Source organism: Chanos chanos, chromosome 10, assembly GCF_902362185.1.
Source record: "Chanos chanos chromosome 10, fChaCha1.1, whole genome shotgun sequence".
Lineage (NCBI taxonomy): Eukaryota > Metazoa > Chordata > Actinopteri > Gonorynchiformes > Chanidae > Chanos > Chanos chanos.
This window is the reverse complement of record NC_044504.1, coordinates 24,558,931-24,577,957: the sequence shown is the minus strand read 5'-3', so window position 1 is coordinate 24,577,957 and position 19,027 is coordinate 24,558,931. Positions and strand designations below refer to the sequence as shown.

The 19,027-nt window shown below is 39.2% G+C and overlaps 2 protein-coding genes across 2 annotated transcripts; one reads left to right on the top strand and one right to left on the bottom strand.

Annotated features, from left to right (window-relative positions):
• Nucleotides 1–3,948: 3,948 nt before the first annotated feature.
• LOC115823463 (synaptic vesicle 2-related protein-like) lies at nt 3,949–13,236 on the bottom strand. The gene is made up of 16 exons (XM_030787513.1): nt 13,181–13,236; nt 12,657–12,817; nt 12,316–12,401; nt 11,976–12,074; nt 11,477–11,548; nt 10,758–10,882; nt 9,072–9,135; nt 8,682–8,807; nt 8,354–8,482; nt 7,905–7,978; nt 7,569–7,645; nt 7,143–7,247; nt 6,827–6,938; nt 6,607–6,688; nt 4,559–4,648; nt 3,949–4,113 (listed from the first exon to the last, which is right to left on the bottom strand). Exons 1-16 carry the CDS (start codon nt 13,234–13,236, stop codon nt 3,949–3,951), a joined length of 1,623 nt encoding a protein of 540 aa, XP_030643373.1.
• Nucleotides 13,237–15,082: 1,846 nt separating this feature from the next.
• Nucleotides 15,083–17,369, top strand: ungb (uracil DNA glycosylase b). The gene is made up of 6 exons (XM_030787512.1): nt 15,083–15,241; nt 16,008–16,103; nt 16,191–16,288; nt 16,494–16,582; nt 16,831–17,009; nt 17,229–17,369. The coding sequence occupies exons 1-6, from the start codon at nt 15,083–15,085 to the stop codon at nt 17,367–17,369; spliced, it is 762 nt and encodes a 253-aa protein (XP_030643372.1).
• Nucleotides 17,370–19,027: the final 1,658 nt, after the last annotated feature.

The following is a 19,027-nucleotide window of genomic DNA, read 5'->3' as shown; positions in this document are numbered from 1 at the left end:
CCTCAATCCTCAGTAGGACTTTGACAGCATCTCCAGGCTGCAAAATATCTTGGCTCTGGAGATTGGGTTGAACCCAAAGGTCAGTGGGAGATGGATTAAGATATGGAGATGTAACATTTGATTTCTGGTTATGTCTACTTGAGTTTTTCCCCTGTGATGTCTGTGGCACTTTGGCACTGGCATGTAGTGCTGTGTCCATACCTTTGTCTGAACTTCTTTCAACAACAATATTCTCCTCTATGTCTGTTGTCAGTGCTGGAACTGTTTTGATATTTTCCTCTGTCCTTAAGTTAGACTTCTCAAGTGCTGCCCCATCAGAGTGTGTCTGGGAATTTACTGTAGCTTCAACTTTCCCCTCCAATTCTGTCATTTTGGAGGATAACAGAGGAGCATCTCTTACATCTTTGTCTTCAGTCCATGTTATGTTATTTGCCTGGCAGGAGCCAGAAGAACCATTCTCAGGCATTGAGCACTGTGTGTGTAAATGTGAGTGGGGTCCGCTGCTGAATCCTGTAGAATATGGTTGTGTGGTAGGTGCATTATGTGAGGACAAAGGATCAGTTATATTCAAAGGTTTTGGCACTGTTATTGCATTACTGTCCAAGTTCTCAGTTTGAGTCTCCCCTTGAGACATTCTCAAGTTTTCATTTCTTAGCCCTTGATCAACTTCACAGCAACATGTCAAACAGGTCTTTGAAATGTTTCCTTCACCTACCTGGTCTGAGGTGTTTTTCACCTGGAGTGACTCCTTCAGTAACATCTGAGAATCACCTGACATACTTTTATCTGTTTTGGGTCCAGAGTCCTTCCACTGTAGTCTATTTGACTCTATGTCTACATCAAGTTCTGATACAGAGCATTCTCGCTCACTGGTTACGTTCCCATTTTGCCTGTCTGTTGGAAGATCAATGCAATCCTTTCCAAGTGTTACACAATCCTCAGTCGATTGTGCCATGCAAAAAACATCTGACAAGCACAGGGCATCCTTGGGTTTAGAAGGGGCTTCGTTGGTTTCACCCATTGTAACTGCATGCTTATTGCCAGCCTGCATTGGCTGCTGCCTCCGCATTTGGTCTTCCATCGTGCTGGTTGTGACTGGACTCTCCATACTAATCCTGTCTTTTAAGAGTGTCATAGACTCTGAGTTGCAGGCGCCTCCCTCAAGGCTTAGGACAGGATCTAGTTTACAGGCATTTTGTAAAACAGTCCTACCCTCACTGCCTGGGGTCTGCCTCACCCCATTTAGAAACGCCTTTCCATCGTCGGAAAGGTCAGATCTCATTGGCTTCTCAGAGGGGCAGTCCGTTGGAATATAAGTGGACACTTTCTCAAACTCCTGTTTCTTTGGGAATACCTTCCTACCAGAATGATTCAGTTCAGACTGAGGCTCCTTATCCTTCTCTCTTTGACTTATTAGCTCTTGCCCATTCTTTGTACTTGTCACGTTCTTTTCCTTTTCCACTGTCTTGTCTTGCTTCTGCCCCATTGCCTCTGTGGAAACTAGACTTACTGCATCTTACAATCCAACATGAAACCTAGTCACTTCCCAGACAACTATGAGTATGGCGTTCAAGACTGGCAATGTTTATTGGACATAGCTCCCCTCGCTCTCTCATCATTCTGTCTTTCCAGAATGCTGTGGTGCCTATAATTAAATAGCCGTCATTACAGCCACTGAGTCAGAGAGCCAAAATTGGAACATGACAACTGCCAGAGTGGCTCAGTCACCAGGTGCGAAGGTCACATCCGTCATGAAAGGGGAAAAACTGGCAGCCACCAAATATATTCCCTGGCTCTGGACAAAGCCATTCCAGACCTTTTGACGTGCATGTCTGATTAGCAACATTGCTTTTATCTAAACACACCAGGGAAAATTAAAGTGATAGCAAAAACAGAGAAACCAAACAAAGAAAAACAGCGAAATTATAAAAATAATCACACAAACAAGTAAATAAACAAATATATACATTCATACGTATATACACACACACGCATACATATGTACATACAAATTAATCCAAAAAATTTCTGTTTAAATGGACTTTTTAAGTGGATTTCTTCAATACCAAGAGACAGACCTCAAAAAACTTGTATGTTTGGCTGTAAAGTAAGCATTCATTTTAAGGATTTAGACAATTTATGTATAACATATTCATATATAGCTCATACAAAAAAACAACTAAATATCAAGTCTGAGATCTCTCTCTCAAACATGCGCTTACTCTTAAATGAAATGAACAACATCCTGCCAATTCACACATATATGAGTAATTGTGGATTAAAAAACTAAAAAACATGAGGTCATGGTCACTGCCTAATAAACAAATATGATGGATAGGCCTGACACAGATCTATTAAAATACTCAGCTTCATGTCACGTTGAATGATCACTCAAAATACCAAACTAGAAACCTTTGAACTCAGCTTACATAACACTACAATACCTGTTGATTTTGACAGAAAGGGAGAAAATATTAAATATACACAGTATAATAAGAAATGGGATGCTAATGTACAATAAGTGTATAAAAACTAATGTGTCAAGAAACTTTAAAATTTACATAGACTTCAAATAATTATTAAAAAAAAAAAAATCACATTAAACTTGCGTGAAAGTGTATTTGCGTTCATGTGCTTGTTTTGGTACAACTGACTGAGGACACTATGGGTCAGTTCTATTAGGCTCCATGCAGTAATCCAGATCTCTGCCTCTCAAGCTATTTTGGGCTTGAGTAGTGATGAGAGGCATCTACCCTGTTATCTACCCTCTATCTCTCATAAGTACAATGCTCCAGAATAACTTGCCAATCAAAATGTACAGGTTAAGTGAATGCAAGGCAAGAATATCAGGCTTACCATTCTAGCTCATGCATTTATTTATCATAAATAAAATTGAAATTAAATGAAAATTTAAATTGTTCATACAATGAAATTCAGTTGATTTTAAGATAATAAAAGTAGTTCTCTACTTTCATGGATTCTTAAGGTACCAAACATCCTGACTCCAACTTCAAGGTTATCAGAACAGCAACATGGAAACAAAACATATCACACTGTCACCTGTGAACTCAATCAGATCAACCATGATTAAGAGAATTCCTATGACTTGTAAAAATCACTGTATTCCCAGCATTAGCTGTTGACACTTAGCTTGCCTCTGCTGAACTGACAGACAGACACTGTTGTATCATGGCACATATCATTTAATTTTGTAACGTTTAGTGAATGTGAGTGAATGTGAGTAAGGACCAAACACATTGACCCATCTGAACTGAACGATGGCATTCATTGGCCAAGGTTAACCTCTGTACAGAATTTTGGAACTGACTTTGGAATTTTGGAATTGAATCTGCCAGTAGGTGAACCGTCATACTGATCAGAGGAAACTTATTTGCATTGAATTGAATTGTAAGGGACTGAACTGTCATTTAAACTTGAATTGAAATTCTACATTCTGTGGGAGATAGTGATTTCAGTTCAAATTCAAACTCAAGAACTGAATGGGAGTCCATTCCAAAATTCTGAACTTAACATGGCGTGTGACATTTTTCATATGTAAGTAATCCTGAAGCTAAAAAAAAGTAAAAAAAGAGATGAAAAAGCTCAAATTAAACATGAAATTCTCAGTTTGTTGTTCAAAAATGTATGTTCACCTTAGATGATTCATAAATTATCTTTATTATTCTAAAACAGTTTTTCTTGTCTTATGGTAAGGCACCAGCTCCCCCTAAACCAGCGCTGCATGCCTTGAGCACAATTTTCCTTCATGAATCATTTTCATATTAATCTCATTTGCACAGTATTGTTTCCTTCTGAGTGGACAGAGAGGAAATACCACAGTATTTGTCTAATTTTAATGATGGTACTACAGTTATAATTGCTCCAAATCAGTTCTTCAGAGAGCCCATCTTTGCTATGACATGACTGTCATCTCCCACAGTTGGACTGCTAAGAACTCTGGTGTCTAGCCTCTGGTCCTCTAGTTATGCGGGTTGACTCTTGAAGGGCCCGACCTGCTGTTTCTATGGGCAAAGCGCAGGTTGCTGCCATGCCCAGTATAGAGCAGAGGAAATAAACTGACAGAGTAAGATAAACCGAGGTCTCCAGTAACACCTAAGAAAAGAAACATGCAAACTTTATGAATGTATTTCTACCTTTGGGACTTGAAAATGTAGTGCATGCTGGCTGCTGTGTTTAGAGGGTTTTAGCCAGTTCTAAGATTCATTAAGTGTTATTAGGTATAGCCTACTCTAAAACCTGCAGTTAATTTTATTTGAAAAGCACTTTATACAACATGTTGCCACAAAGCAAATCCTGGGCTAAAGTTCTGCAGTGAGCATGCCTGAGACCACAGTGGCAAAGGACAAACTTCCTTTGGCTATAAGTAAAGAAGATACTTGAGAAGAACCAAGGCTCAAGAAGAGCTCTCTCTATGCTTATCTCAAAGCCTCTGTATGCTATACATTTAGCAACCTCCTTAACTTCTCCCTTTTTTTTGTTCATGTATCTTTGTGCACATCAAAATAGAATGTCCTTAAGTGTGATAAAGTTATATTACCTGTGCGATAAAAGGTGTGAGAAGTGCCCCCACCCTAGCCATCCCACTGCTGGTACCAATCCCAATAGCCCTTGTAGCTGTGGGGTACACCTGAGGAGTCACATAGAACAAAGCACATGTGCCTATTTTACTTTTTCCCGGTGGGTGCTTGGAACGTAATGCTATAAGCTTTAAACTGTGCAAAGATCGACATATCACCATATAGGCCTGTCAGTCAGCCAACGACCACATCAATACAAATAAAAAATGATTAATAAACAATTCCCTCTACCACCAAGCAAGTAAAATGAATACCAAATTGAGAAATTGGCACAATAAATCAACACAAACAACACACGACGCAAATCGGTACACTGATTGCCACTTCAACAAGCAGAGTAATGAGACTGACCTAAATATCATTCAAACAAACACTCTTATACAGTTACAGGCTTACTCACCAGTCCAACTGTTAGTACCTCAGAAGGAAGGTGTTTCTCCTAGAGGATGTGCGCTTGATGAATTCATCAGTATTATTACGTGGCTTTGCTGAATACTCGATTCTGATTGGTCAATTATGGCATTCTCTGGTCTGTTATTTCTGAATAGTAGACTGCTGCTATGATTAACAGACTGTTGCTATGGAACTATTTTTTTTAGCAGAACAAATAAAATTATTTTAAAACAAACAAACAAAAAAAACCATTTGTGTTAAATTATAGATTTCTTTGGTAAGGAGCTGTGTAATAAGTGGGATAATGTGCAGTGAGCCGGTCATTATAGTGAAACCCCAACAGGGTGATGCAGGATTTCGCTATAATGACTGGCTGGCTGTACATTATCCCTTACATATCATCCAGATCTTCTGGAGAGGTTCGACTCGCTAGTATTGCTGCTGCTGCCAGCATCACTTGTCTGACTAGGCCTACTTGACTGGTGTGAATGAATGTCTTCAGAGCCGCGTGCGCTACCGCTGTCCTTTCTAAGTTTAATTAAAAACTTATCCATTTCCCAGAATGTTTAAAATAAGCAATGACGACGTGTCTAATATTGGTTACCTTTGCAATAGCCTTGATTCCAAATCTAAAAGTAAAAGCCAACGCAGCGCTTTTGATGGTCACTTTTTGACCATGTGGCCTAGAGCCAATGAGGTCACAGCTAAGGCTGGGCGGTATGGCCTAAAATTTATACCACGGTATGATTTGAAGCCTGGACCGTAACGGTACATATCACGGTATATTCGTTTTTCTTAAAACTTCAACATAAATGCCTCTGAAGGGGTAAAGTACTGGTATGGCAACTGCATGGCAGCTATTACTGTACTCTTAACTGTTTTACTAGGACATATTTCACATAGTACAGAGGTATTTCAAGAACAAGTACACAGTGATGGCATTTGTTGTGGGTCCACTGCTGAGTTTTTTTCTCGTAAGGGCAGCCTTTGGAAAATGCCTTGATTACTCAATATATTAATTAATAGAAAAATTGTTGTTAGTGGCAGCCCTCACAGGAATTATGTCGTGGTATTGAAGAATAACATTTGTTATAATGAACTGAAGTGTCTTAGAAATCAAAAAGGTCAATTCATAAAAATAAAACAATGATTTGTTGGTCCTTTTCCCATGGGTGCGCGAGCTCCCTAGCAGCCATGGAATCAGTGTCTATGGGACAAAGGGCTATATGGAGAAGATGACTTTTCACATAATTCTTCAAATGCTCGGACTGCTATCAGTCTACACCATGTACCTGAGGTCATTATACCTTTAGACATCAAGAGAAGTCTTCAGTTAGCTCCTAGAGATGTCAGTGTTATGTCAGCAAAGTGACAAACTTTGTACACCGAAAGGCCTCAAAACCCTCTTTTTTGATCAGCATCTGATACTTCGGGTGTATAGGTATTTTAAACACTTTGTTTTGGCACATGAAGTTTTAAATGGGAAGCCAATCACAACTACATGTTTAGTCTCAGCAAGCACAATCAAAGATATAATCTAATGGAATTCAAATTCATGAATGTGTTAAACATGATATAATGACAACAAAATGGTATCATCTCCCATAAGCCTTACCTCAGGGGTGTAAACAAAGACCACCTGCCAGCCTGCTGTGATAGCGGCTCTCGCTAAGAAAATAAACACAATGAGGACTGTTCTGTGGAGAAACACAAGCCCAAAAACATCTAAGTCTGACAACCATAGAGACATAAATAAGAATGTCAGTTCTCAGAGCAAATGTCAGGTATCTTTGTTTTTTCTCTTTGAAGCAACATGTGTTCTGATCTGTGCTTACCTTCCAGTACAGGCATAAAGGGGCAGAATGCACAAGGCAAAAATGAAGAAACACAGAACTATGCTTTTCCTCCGGCCTAGCCGATCAACCACCCAAAGGACCACAAACAGACCTGTGTTGACATAGAACCCTCCTTTAAAACACTTCCAAACTTAACAAATAGCCATTATAAAACCACAGGAAAATTGAAAAGGATTCAAGGACACCTTGTTGAAGAAGTATGTGTCATTCTCTAACACACAATCTTTCCCTGGAGGTTATTTTGGTTGACTTAACAGAACTACAGTTTGTTGTATATTGGGTTTTGTTCACTAACCTGTAAACTCAGCCAAAGTCGTCCATAGAAGGTCTTTATAGTCATCCATTGTCAAGGTTTTGCACCCCAATCTGCAACGTGGCTCCGTCTTGACATCTTTGGACACTGAAACAAAACAAAACAAAAATGTCACAGTTTTGTAACATTTTGTCAGTGGCACTAGAGTTGTTGATCTGAGATAAAAAATTTAACCTCGGATTCAACTGGACATTCAATTTTACTTACTTTTTTGTAAGCACATGCAATTTGGTAAGTTTATTATGATGAATGGTCTTGTGATACAGTGCCTCGCCACAAGTTCGACCAGAGTGTCCACATATATTTTTAGGCTCAGTTTTGACGCTATCATGAAAGAGCTAGACTAAATAGAGACCAAAAGTTGATCGTGAAGATTAGATGGAGTATACCAACTATCATGCAACTCACCATGACACACATCATCTACCTGGAACAATTCAGTCGTAAGCAGCACCAAACCATAGTACAAGAAAGCATTGCAGAACCTGAAGATGCAGAAATAACTATAAACATACTGCAAACCAAGCATTTTATGGGCCAATCTTAGAGTTCTCCCAGGACATTCTATCAAAAAGGCTAAATGATCTCTCTATTCTAATCAACTTTTCATTAACATTTTGGGACAAGTGTGAATAAAGGTTCAAAGCCTGTGTGTTGTCTTAAATAAAAGGGAAGTGTTAAGGGAAAGATTAACACACTCACTTATGATAGTAGCTAGTGATCTTCAAACACAATTTTACTCACCAGATGAGCCAAAGCAAAATGGTCGTTCTGTAGTACTCTGGAATGAAAAGATCTCTGACCTTACCCCGTTCCTCCTGATCCACAGAATAAACATGAGTACAGTGTTGGCACTAGAGCTAACAATGTGCAATGTTGGTTAAGGACATAGGCAAAACTTTCACAAAAGCTAAAGTGTTAAATTGCACCCCTCCTCAAATGTCCACATAATCAAAATGACCTGAGTTTTAGTTTTCAAAGCAAGCGTCAGTGGATCAGCTTATCCCATGATAAATGAATCACTTCTACAAAATGTAAGCTAGTTTAAAGCAACAACCAAACAAATGGCTATGCTTGAAAGGAAAGTGGTTGAAAAGAAAAGATAATGTGAGGCTGCTAATCACTGAATGTAGAATACAGAGTTTCAGCTGGTTGTTAGCTCCTGGAGCTCAGAATAACTGGGAGCATCTCACCTGGCTGGCCATTACCAGTCTGCCCTGAGGCAGTATCCTTCCATTGTCTTTAGCTATTCGGTTCAGAGTCCTCATAGCTTTCTCCTGGTTTCCTGTGAGCACATCAAACCGGGCACTCTCTGGAAGCCACTACATCAGGAGGACAATAATTATTCAATATTAAATTATTTAAATATTCCATTCATTGCCTCTAGCATTCTCTAAGTTTTTAGCCCATTATCAGTGAAAACAGCACTAGCCTTAACTTCAGTTACAGTATGGTTTATACTTGCTCAAAGAAATTACTTTTAAATTAGGCAATATTTGGAAATACTGTCATTGTACATACACAGGACGAGGCAACAAAGATAATGAGAGGCAGGGTGGACAGACCAAGCAACCAGCGCCAGCCGAGTGTGGGCATTATCAGCATGGCCAGCAACACCTCTAGAACTGTACCAAGCGCCCAGAATACCTGCAAAGACATTAGGTCTTTCAGGAAAAACTCTCAGTACCACAACTTCTCAGGTGACAATATTCTAGGTGAAATGGAACTTTCCAATACCAATACCTGCATGCAAAGGAAACTAGAGATGTGCCGATACCACTCACTGGCACTTGTATCAGCTGACGCAGCATGGTAAAAACTTGTATTTTGTGTGAGTCATGTATTTCAGTTTGACTATATATGTAAATGAATAAAATGAAGTTCGTGAATCTAAAATTATGAAAAGATTACCTCAATTAGCATTATACAGGTAGCTCTTGACTTGGCAGGCAGAAATTCAGAGTACAATGTCACCCTGTGGAAGAGGGCAGAAAAATGGCCCCATCAAGTGATACACACAAAATCATCAGTTACTGAAAGATTATTACTTATTGCCTGCATGTAAACAACAAGAAATGATGCCATGGTGTGAAAGTGAGAAGGCAATGGGAAATAATTTGAGAAGGTATATTTGAGAAATAATCCAAGAACTGAATGAGGATATTATTGAAGGAACATCAGATGAAAGATATATGGAACAAAGTTTTACTTTATTTTTGAGGACATGGTAGTGTCAGCATGTCCAGTTATACTGCAGGTAGTTCCACACAATGTCTTTTTTAACATAAGAGCTGGGCTTGTAATCAGCTGGTATAGAGTAAACAGTGAGCGAGTGTAGTTTTCACAGCTTTAATGGCTCCACTTGGGGGTGAATGTGTTAAAACCCAATTAACAATGTTCACTGAATGAAACTGTTTGTTCCCACTATATCACCACATATGTGTATGAATGTGTATATATGTATATAAAATGAGAGAGAGAGAGAGATTTATGATGGCAGTTGAGATGTTACAGCACAGAACATTTTTATAAGTATAAACACTATTTTAAAAATGAAAATTTTGAGCAAAAAGTATGGTGAAAAGGGGTGTGCGTCTTCATTCTTAAGCTTACATTTTATGTGATGAAGAACACTAATTGAATACAGGAAAGCTAGACTCTCCTACTTGCATAACCAATGTCTGAGATAATGAATAAATCAACCTGCCAGTTGAATAACCATCTGATAAGTTACACACATACACCACAGCCGCCCCCCCCCCCAAACCCGCACAGCTTATTCTGTGTAAATGTCCATGTCTGTGTGAATAAGATATTCCTATAGCAGGGTATACTCATGACTAGGGCTTGCACGAGTGCATAATTTTACAACTCGAGAACTCCTTTCCTGTTCTCGAGTACTCGGGGTGGGGGGTGGGCGTTTTACCTTATGGAATGGTGAAGTATGGATGATACTGAGTCGGTGTTACCGACGATATTTTAACGTTATCGTTACCAACATTCTACAGTAGCCCAAGAGAGAGAGTTTAGCCAACAAAGTGGGTTGTCCACACTAACTCGAGTAAATTTGAAAAGGCATAATTATTTCCCCACTGAGTGTTCTTATTGTGTTTAGATATAGCGGCTGTTTTTTTCTTTCTTTTTTTTTCTTTTCTTTTTTTTTTTTGTAAATTCGGTGTTACCTGGTCATCATTAGTAAGCCTAACCGACTTAAAATGAAATTAGTCATATTTGCTTGCATCTATTTTTTTTAACATTAATTTGTTAAGCCATGTTAGCGTGGTAGCCCAGTCTATTATGACAGACTTGATGTTAGTGCCATCCTTGAGAAATCTGTCTGCATATTTATTTCATCACAATGACAGCTGGGAAAGAAAAGTAAAATACAGTGAAATACAGCAATAAAGCACACAAACAACTGATTCACCCTTTTTTGCAGTCACCATCCCTTTGTTTACCAAGGGCTCTAACTGGAAACTGGGCGAGCGCGAGATCTAGCATCATGCGATTCACGAATATGATAATGTAGAAACTCGAGAATTGATTTAACTGCCCGAGTACTCCAATGCTCGAGTACTCTGTGCAATCCCTACTCACGACTGAGGTGCTCCTCCAATTCCAAATCCCACCAGACCACGGAGAACTAGAATCCAGCCATAAACTGGGGCAAAGGCACTGAGAAGACCATAGTACAGTGTCCATGTCATACACAGAGACAACCCCTGTCAATCACAAGGAACAAACAAACAAACAAAAAAACAGTATAAACCTATTCATGAACAATGAAACAGAATTGTGTTTTAAAATGGAAGGAAAAACATCAAAAGCATATTCTGCATAATAAACATTTGGTAAACATTCATTGTCATCAAATTCATGTTAGGTTACGAGGAGCTGAAATGTTATGTAGACACTTGGTTTGGTTCTCTACACACACAAAACCTGTGGAGTATTGCAGAAGAGGCATCTACTTAATTTGTGTGCGTGTGTGTGTGTGTTTATGGTGGAACAAGCTCGGACTCAGCTGTTCCAAGGGCACCTCCTCTCCTAACAGCTAAAACCTCTAACACTTTAACATGCCTCACTCGCACCTAGTGCCTCTACCTACTCTCCTGCCTCTGTCTTGAAAGAAAACTCGCACTTATTGCTCACACGTTAAACAGTAGCACCTACTCATCGGTCTCTTGCTACACTGGAGCTTGAATTGTTTCCCCAACTTAAAGTCACTTTGGATAAAAGCGTCAGCTGAATAAATGTAATGTAATGTCTTAGAGCCATCAGTGCATTAAACATTCTAGCAAACAGACAGAACTCACCACTCTTCTGCCATACTTGTCAGATATGTTTCCCCAGAGAGAAGAGCTGATCATCATCCCAACAAACACAATCTGACAGGGATATAAAGAAGAAAACATGAGCCAGTGAGCCCTCACAATTTGATATGTTACAATGACAATATGTAGAGAGCCTTAGAGGACCTAGCTGATCTGGTTTGTGTGTGTAGCTGTGCTTGGTACCATTTACAAATCATCAACTGAGGAAAAAACCCCAAACAAACTGGAGCTGAATATTTTACAAAATTTTCTTCAGTGGTTTACCTAAAATGATGAAAGAATAAGCACAACAAGATTACTATAATTCATCCCTTGATGACCAGATGGAAGTTGAAAATCACAGCAAGAGAACTGTAGCAACCGCAATAGATCTAATGTCTGTTTGTGTTGAACATTTTAGGTGAGTACTACTAGAATATGAATAGAAAATAGCATTTTTTGATCCCCAGTCTGGGAGTGCAATCTAGGTTGTTAAACTAACCGATGTGATTAGCGCCACCTCCCAGCTTGGAAGTCTCCATTCACAGCGGAGCTGAGGTGCCAGGACACTGAGAATCATCATCTCCATGGCATCTGCCATCTAATCACAACACAAGGGGCATCTATTTGAAATAGGGTTACTCTGGACAAGCACATTTCCAGCTGTTTTAGCAAGTGGTCTGCTTCTTATTGCAAGTATATTCAAATGGTTTTCAGGGAACTCCAATCTTTGTATGGTCATAACATAGATACATGCAATACATTTGTTTTTAGTAATTTAGTCAGATTTAAAAATCTTAATTTTTAGAATTCTTTCATCAAGAATGTATTAAAAATGTTACCCATGCCAATCCAGTGAGCATAGAAAGTTTCCACTGAAACCTTCCAAAGCCCGCAGCTTCAACTGCATCTTCCACTGTGAAGGTTTCTGAGACAACACCATGGTCAAGGTATCCATTACAATGGATAGATTTATAAAAAAACAAAAACAAAACAGAATACAGCCAGCCAGCAAAAATTCATGGAGAGAAAATAAGACCACTCTGAAACTGGTCAGGACGGATTATTTTCTCCAGTACTGTTTAAATTATTTGAGTTATTTGGGGAAAGAGCAGAAAGTGAATTTTGTGCAGAAAAATCAAATAAGAATCAAATAAGAAGGGATGATAACTTGCATATGTACCAGTCCTAGACTCCTGTGCACTTTGAGGTCCAGTGCCGTTGTCACCCAGTTCCACCTGGTCCAGAACTGTCCACACACCATGAACATATAGCTCCTCATCTCCACACTGTTCCTCTGAGATAACAGCTTCTCTGTCACTCACACCATCAAATGTCACAGTGCTGAAAATGTACCACGACGTCACATCACTGTTTCTTTAAGACCATGGCCAAATAATCATTATCATTTAATTTATTGTGCAACACGTGTTACACGGTGTTCACGCATGAAATTGTTTTTGAGTTAATATAAAAGCAGTGATGAAGCAGGATTAGAAGAATGACACAGGAAAACCAACATAACAAAGAGCAACAACGCAAGTAGCAGAGAAAACACATTAATTAAAAGAGGAATGGCCTCAGTAAAACAGGATTTTCACATGAAAGTGAAACCACAGAAATCATGAGAATGTGAAGTGGCTGTGTAGGCATGGCATCCATCATGTGTAACACTGTGACATGTATAATTAAACACTTTTACATTACCTTACGTCTCTCCATGGCTGGAAACCTTTGAGAACCGATCTCCTCTGGGTGCTCATTACCAACCCTCTGTGTTTCCGCCTCGAGACTGAGACAGTGTTGAAGTCCTGAAGCCGGTTACACCTGTTGTGGAAATACCTCAGATTACAATAACAGGTAATACCACATACGGGGGGTGTGGACAGTGAGAAAAGGAGGCAGGGCCATTGTAACACTTTAATTATTTTGATTTGACTGTTGTGGCCTGTAAAGCCCCTTGAGACTGTAAACAGTGATATTGGGCTCTAAATAAACTTGAACTATCTGTACAAAAGCAAGCTGTGACAAACTGGAGCTGTAAGCACACTCATCACTCTTTGATTTTTGGTGGAAATTATCTGACATTTAGGAACAATTACTTAAGAAATAGTTTAGTAAAAGTGACGCTGAATACAGGATGAACACAGCATGTCACTGAAAACCCAATGTCATTAGAGTGCTGCAGTTCAATATATTATAGAACTGTGACAAAACAGTAGAGGAAATCAGATTAGTGTAAAACTGCATAGTCTAAATATTTCTTGGGTAAGTTTTTGGTTAAGGCTGCATGAATTAGAACATACATATGAGAATATATTTTACTGGTGTTTTTTTTTACTGAGTAAACAGTGTGGTTAAGCTGCTATGAAGAGAATGATATGATATATCCAACAAGTAGAGAATTAGTATCATGTACACACTGTCTTTGCAAACTTGAAACACAGAGATGAGTGTGTAGGCGAGATATGGTGATGATTTAGGTAGTTTTGAAAATCGGTTTCAGTTTCATTTTCCTCCATTTTGCCGCCCAAATTAAAATTTGCATAACAGTCTGACGAATGCAGTGTTATTTTTAGGAGTGACAAACCCCCATAGATTCTCACCCACATGTCTCATGGACCCACGCTTGAAGAAAAAGAAGCAAAAAATGGATGCCCAAAGGTTTGAACCAGTATAATTTACTTTGGACTTTGAAAGCCTCTGAGATTTCCTTTGAGATCATAACATAAAGGACTGAGAATAAATTACAGGCCAAGGCAAAACAATGTTGACACAGGGTGTGTTTCAGGCCTGCTATAGTAATGTTGACTTGAAGTGTGGTTGAGACCTTAGAGTTGTAATTTTGAAGTATCCATCAGAGCATAGAATATTAACTGGTTGTGTTCCATAATTCAGCCTTGAAATTATCTGACAATGTTATTCTGATGCAGCTAATGCTTAGGACACATGGGCTACTATGTGTTGCATAGTTAGTTTTTTGGCTATTATGTTTTGGAGTATGTAGCAACTGACTCAAATGCACTGAGTAAACAGTATACAGTATAGTGTTTGCTAATTTTCCTACATGGACTTTTGTGAGGACTAAAAAAATGTCCTGCAGATGAAAGATATTTACATGTTTAGAAACTTGCTCAATACTGTAACATTTGTCATTTTGGTTACTATTTTATAAACTGATTTAAAGTAATTGCATTGACCTAACTTTATGGGACAGTGTTTCAAAAATGAACACTCTTAAAACCCACCACGGGATGTCACTACTGAAGAACCCCAGTCTCTGTGTAAAACTGCCCTCTAGTGGACTTTTTTGAGCATTGCATTCAGCATTACAGGCAAATCAAAATTTGTGAGGAAGTAGTGACTGACACTTCCTCCTCAGTGCTTTACTCAAATGATATCCAGCTGTGAGCATTCTGTAAGAATTACATAAAACTATGAGCATCTTAAAGAGATGTGTGGTAAAAAATATCAATAGAGCTGATTCTTAATATTTTAAAGGGTTATCTATTCCCCCCCGCTCATATCTAAGTTTTTTTTTCAGTCAGAAAAAGCAACATTTTGTTAAGCACCATGTTACTTTCCAGATCAAAAGGGACTTTAGTGAGGATGTTTGCCAAACAGCTTACCTCTGAGCAACTAAAGCAGATTGAACTTAACAGACGTGCTGCTCTTCAGAGACTAGCCACCCGCAACGTTCCTGTACCCATCGGAGAAAGCTGGCAAAGACACATTGGAGCAGAATTTACGAAATCTTATTTTACAAAAGTAAGACCTTGATAATTTTGATAATTCCACTTATGTCCAAATGTTTGGCAACCTCCTCTCAAAGTGTGTGTTTTAGTTAGTGAACGTCAGGCCTCTGTCTCTACCTCCCTGCCTCCTGGCCAATCAGACCCCAGTTGGATCTGATTGGGTGACCACCTTGTTACCTGATTATTGTGTGTACCTGTCCTCAGTTTCTTCCCTTATTGTGTCTGTGTATATGCGCCAGTGTTTTCCTCTGTGCTTTGTGAAGTCTTTCACTAGCTGTCTGTACTGACACGGTCCTTGTATCTTTGTTGCACTGTTAGCTGTGTTCCTTGTCACCCTGTTCCCTCTGTCAGCCTTCCAGTGTATTTACCTTGGCTTGCTCCTGACCTTTGCTTTTGCCTAGCCCCCAGCAGCCAGTGCATTGTATATCAGACACAGCCTGTTTACTGACTGCAATTTGGATTATCATTAAATGATTTTCTTGCACTTTGCGACCAGTCTTTCTCAATTTGTGACAGTGAATTTGCGAGATGATGTTAAAAAAAATTGCTATACTCATTTTGTGATAATTTCCATGAAAATGAAAACAATTGTCTTTTAAAATTTTCAGGAAAATGTCATGTTTAACCACACACCATGCTAGTGGTGTGCACACTGGAACGTATGCTTTGACTGTCACTGTCCAAACTTTACTACATATGCATAAAATCTCTGGTTGTGTACCAGCGCAAATGCCTCTCAGACAGTAATCTGAACTGATCTGATTTTGCCTGGACTCTAGCTGTCATCATTTGTTGCAGAGGAGAGGAAACATTTTAATATCTATCCCAGTCCTGAGCAAGTCTTCTTCTGGACCCATACATGTGCAGCAGAAGATGTAAGTTTGAACACACCGGAGTTTACAGACTGATGTAAAGGATCAAGAGTATTTAAACTCACCCGCTCTTCTCTCGCTGATCTCCAGGTAAAGGTGGTCATTCTGGGTCAAGACCCCTATCACAATCCTGGCCAGGCCCATGGGCTGTGCTTTAGTGTGCCAAAGCCCACACCACCACCGCCGAGGTACCAGATATGGTCTGCTCACAGTTCCTATACTGGTATACCCTCCTTTTACCAGTACATTACATCTTACAGTTTGGTTTGAATGATCTAATACAACTGAAGCCTCGATATTTGGTTCTGTTATGATTAATTCTGATCTGTTGTGATCTCGAACAATGTTTCTGACTGCTGTCTGCTCTTTGGCGTTTGCATGTGTCCATTTCAGTTTGGAGAATGTATTTGCAGAATTGAGTGCCGACATTGATGGCTTCCAGCACCCAGGTCATGGGGATCTGACCGGATGGGCTACACAGGGTTTGTTTTTTTCCAGCTTAAAAATGATGATGATGATTGTAATATTTCAGTGTTTTTCTACTCATGCTGTGTGCTGAATTTATATGTTGACCTTATTCAGTTGGATAATTCAAATTACTAAGAAGGAGCATATCACTTCATCTTGTGACATTCACTGCTACATTAACACTAACATGCTACAGAAAAAATCTCAATGCTTGCCTCTCCATTGAGTTCTGTTTTAGAATGATGATTTGTTGTTTTCTCAGGAGTCCTTCTGCTGAATGCAGTACTGACAGTCCGAGCTCACCAGCCCACCTCTCATCAGGGACAGGGCTGGGAGATCTTTACAGATGCTGTGGTTCAGTGCCTTAGTACAAACCTGAGTGGACTGGTTTTTCTCCTGTGGGGCTCTTACGCACAGAGGAAAGGTTCGGTCATCGACAGGGTATGACTGGGGGTAAAATCCCTTTTTCATAGCACACATTATCAGTAATGACAGCTGGAACTGAATAATTGTAGTTTTAAATTAACATTTACCTTTAAGTTTGAATAATTTAACAGAGTTGAAATCAACAAAAAAACTCAAGTTTTCAGTATTTTTCAGTAGTGATTTAAGGAACTCGGTGTTCTTAATGTTCTGCTAAACTCTTTGCTGATTTTGCAGAAACGACATCACGTCCTACAGACCTCACACCCCTCTCCATATTCAGCTAACCTGGGATTCTTTGGATGTCGGCACTTCTCCAAAACCAATCAGCTCCTTGAGATGTCTGGAAAGACGCCAGTCGATTGGAAATCTCTTTAAAGAGGACTGCTAAAATATCTGAGGGTTACATAAACATTCAGACCTAAGTGCTCATCTCCAGTAATACCAGTGTAGGTAAACTAGCTGTAGTTCCAGTGTTTAGCTGCATATTACTAAGCCAGTCACTGTGAGGGAAATTTAAAACAAAGTTTTGAATCTTTCAAAACAGTTCAGGTCAAATTAAAATCATTCCAATAATTCTCTCATGAAAATCAGCAAAATCCCAAAACATATGAGAGGAAAACAGAAAACTGAGAGTTCACTTATATCTTTAACCGTAGCTGCAGTTATTGAGAATCACCAATCTAAATGACACTGTGAGCATGGTTGCAGTACTTAGAGTTTGTCTTCCAGAGAAAATGACCCACAGTTGTACAGAAAACAATAAACATGACTTCTGTTCTCAGTAACCGGTATTTCAGTGTTATGATGAAAATAATTCTGTGAGTTGTGAATACACATCGTGAGTGTCTGACTAATGCAGCACCACTGTGGCTGAAGCTGTTTCTTCGTGTTTCCTCTGTTTGTGCCTTCTCCACGTGAGTCAACACCGAAGGTTTAAATAATTGCATTACAGTGTCCCTGTAATGTACCATTGCCTGGTAATGAACACTGATAAAAGGATGTTTTGATAAATATATTTAATACTATTTTAAAGCAATGAGCCATACAACCAGACATTAATGTTCAGAACAAACAAATATGACTCTTTGCTTGAAACCACCTGTAATACTAGCAAAATCCAAACCCACCTAAAATTGTTGCTCTTTCTTTTTGCAGTCTTAAAAGAAAAAACAAAAGAGTTTCTCTGCTTCCCCATAGGGACCAACTCTGTTACAGTGTCCTCTGGTATCTGTGTCCCTCTGAAATCATTAACTGCCAGATAATTGTGCTGCCCAGATTAGGAGAGTTACTGTGTATTTGCTGAGAGACAGTTGAACTCAGCAGGCTGTAGATATGCAGTGTCAGCCTACTGAGTCCTTCCTTTGGGTAATAGATGATACAGCAAAAAGTGAAAGGGAGAGAGAGAGGGAGAAAACACTGAGAGAGAGAGAGACAGAGACAGAGACAGAGACAGAGACAGAGAGAGAGAGTGAGTAATGATTTGCAGAGTTTAAAAAGTCCTTCTCCCTCTTTCCAAAAGAAGACCGACAATTTCTAATCAGATACAGCACAGAATTGAGAGCTGGATCACTGTCTGTACTAGATCCTGCTACCTCTGCTATTCTCTCTTGCTTCATCAAGGCCTGTCTGATTAATGAGTCCTTAGGGCACAGTCAGGCTGTAACAAGTGTATCTATTACAGTTAGGCAATGACATTAAACCATTCATTCAGTTACTGTGCATTTAACTGTACAGACTGTACAGGAGTGTTCCAGACAGGTGGGCGGTCATGGAGGGATGTTAATAAGGGAAATGAAAACGTAGGATTCCAAATAAACCACAAAATAAGGGAAACTGTTAAGACAAATAAAAAACCCTTCACTTTTATGGTTTCTATTCGTTCACCTACTCTTGCTACTGTGTTTTGATGATAAAAGTTTCTTTCTGACTATCCATCAAGCCTGACAGATAGTTTGAAATTTTCTCTTAGAGAGACTAAGTGAATAAGTAAGTTTTTTTATATGCATGAGTGCACAATTGAAAGTGTATGGTGT

Coding starts and splice junctions, on each gene's coding strand:
- LOC115823463 (XM_030787513.1), bottom strand. CDS start 13,236: ATGAGCACCCAGAGGAGATCGGTTCTCAAAGGTTTCCAGCCATGGAGA. Junction 9,136..10,757: donor ATTGGAGGAGCACCTCAGTC/GTGAGTAGGGAT, acceptor CCTCTTCCACAG/GGTGACATTGTACTCTGAAT. Junction 4,114..4,558: donor TCACACCTTTTATCGCACAG/GTAATATAACTT, acceptor TTCTTTTCTTAG/GTGTTACTGGAGACCTCGGT.
- ungb (XM_030787512.1), top strand. CDS start 15,083: ATGTTTGCCAAACAGCTTACCTCTGAGCAACTAAAGCAGATTGAACTT. Junction 15,242..16,007: donor CGAAATCTTATTTTACAAAA/GTAAGACCTTGA, acceptor CCTGGACTCTAG/CTGTCATCATTTGTTGCAGA. Junction 17,010..17,228: donor AAGGTTCGGTCATCGACAGG/GTATGACTGGGG, acceptor CTGATTTTGCAG/AAACGACATCACGTCCTACA.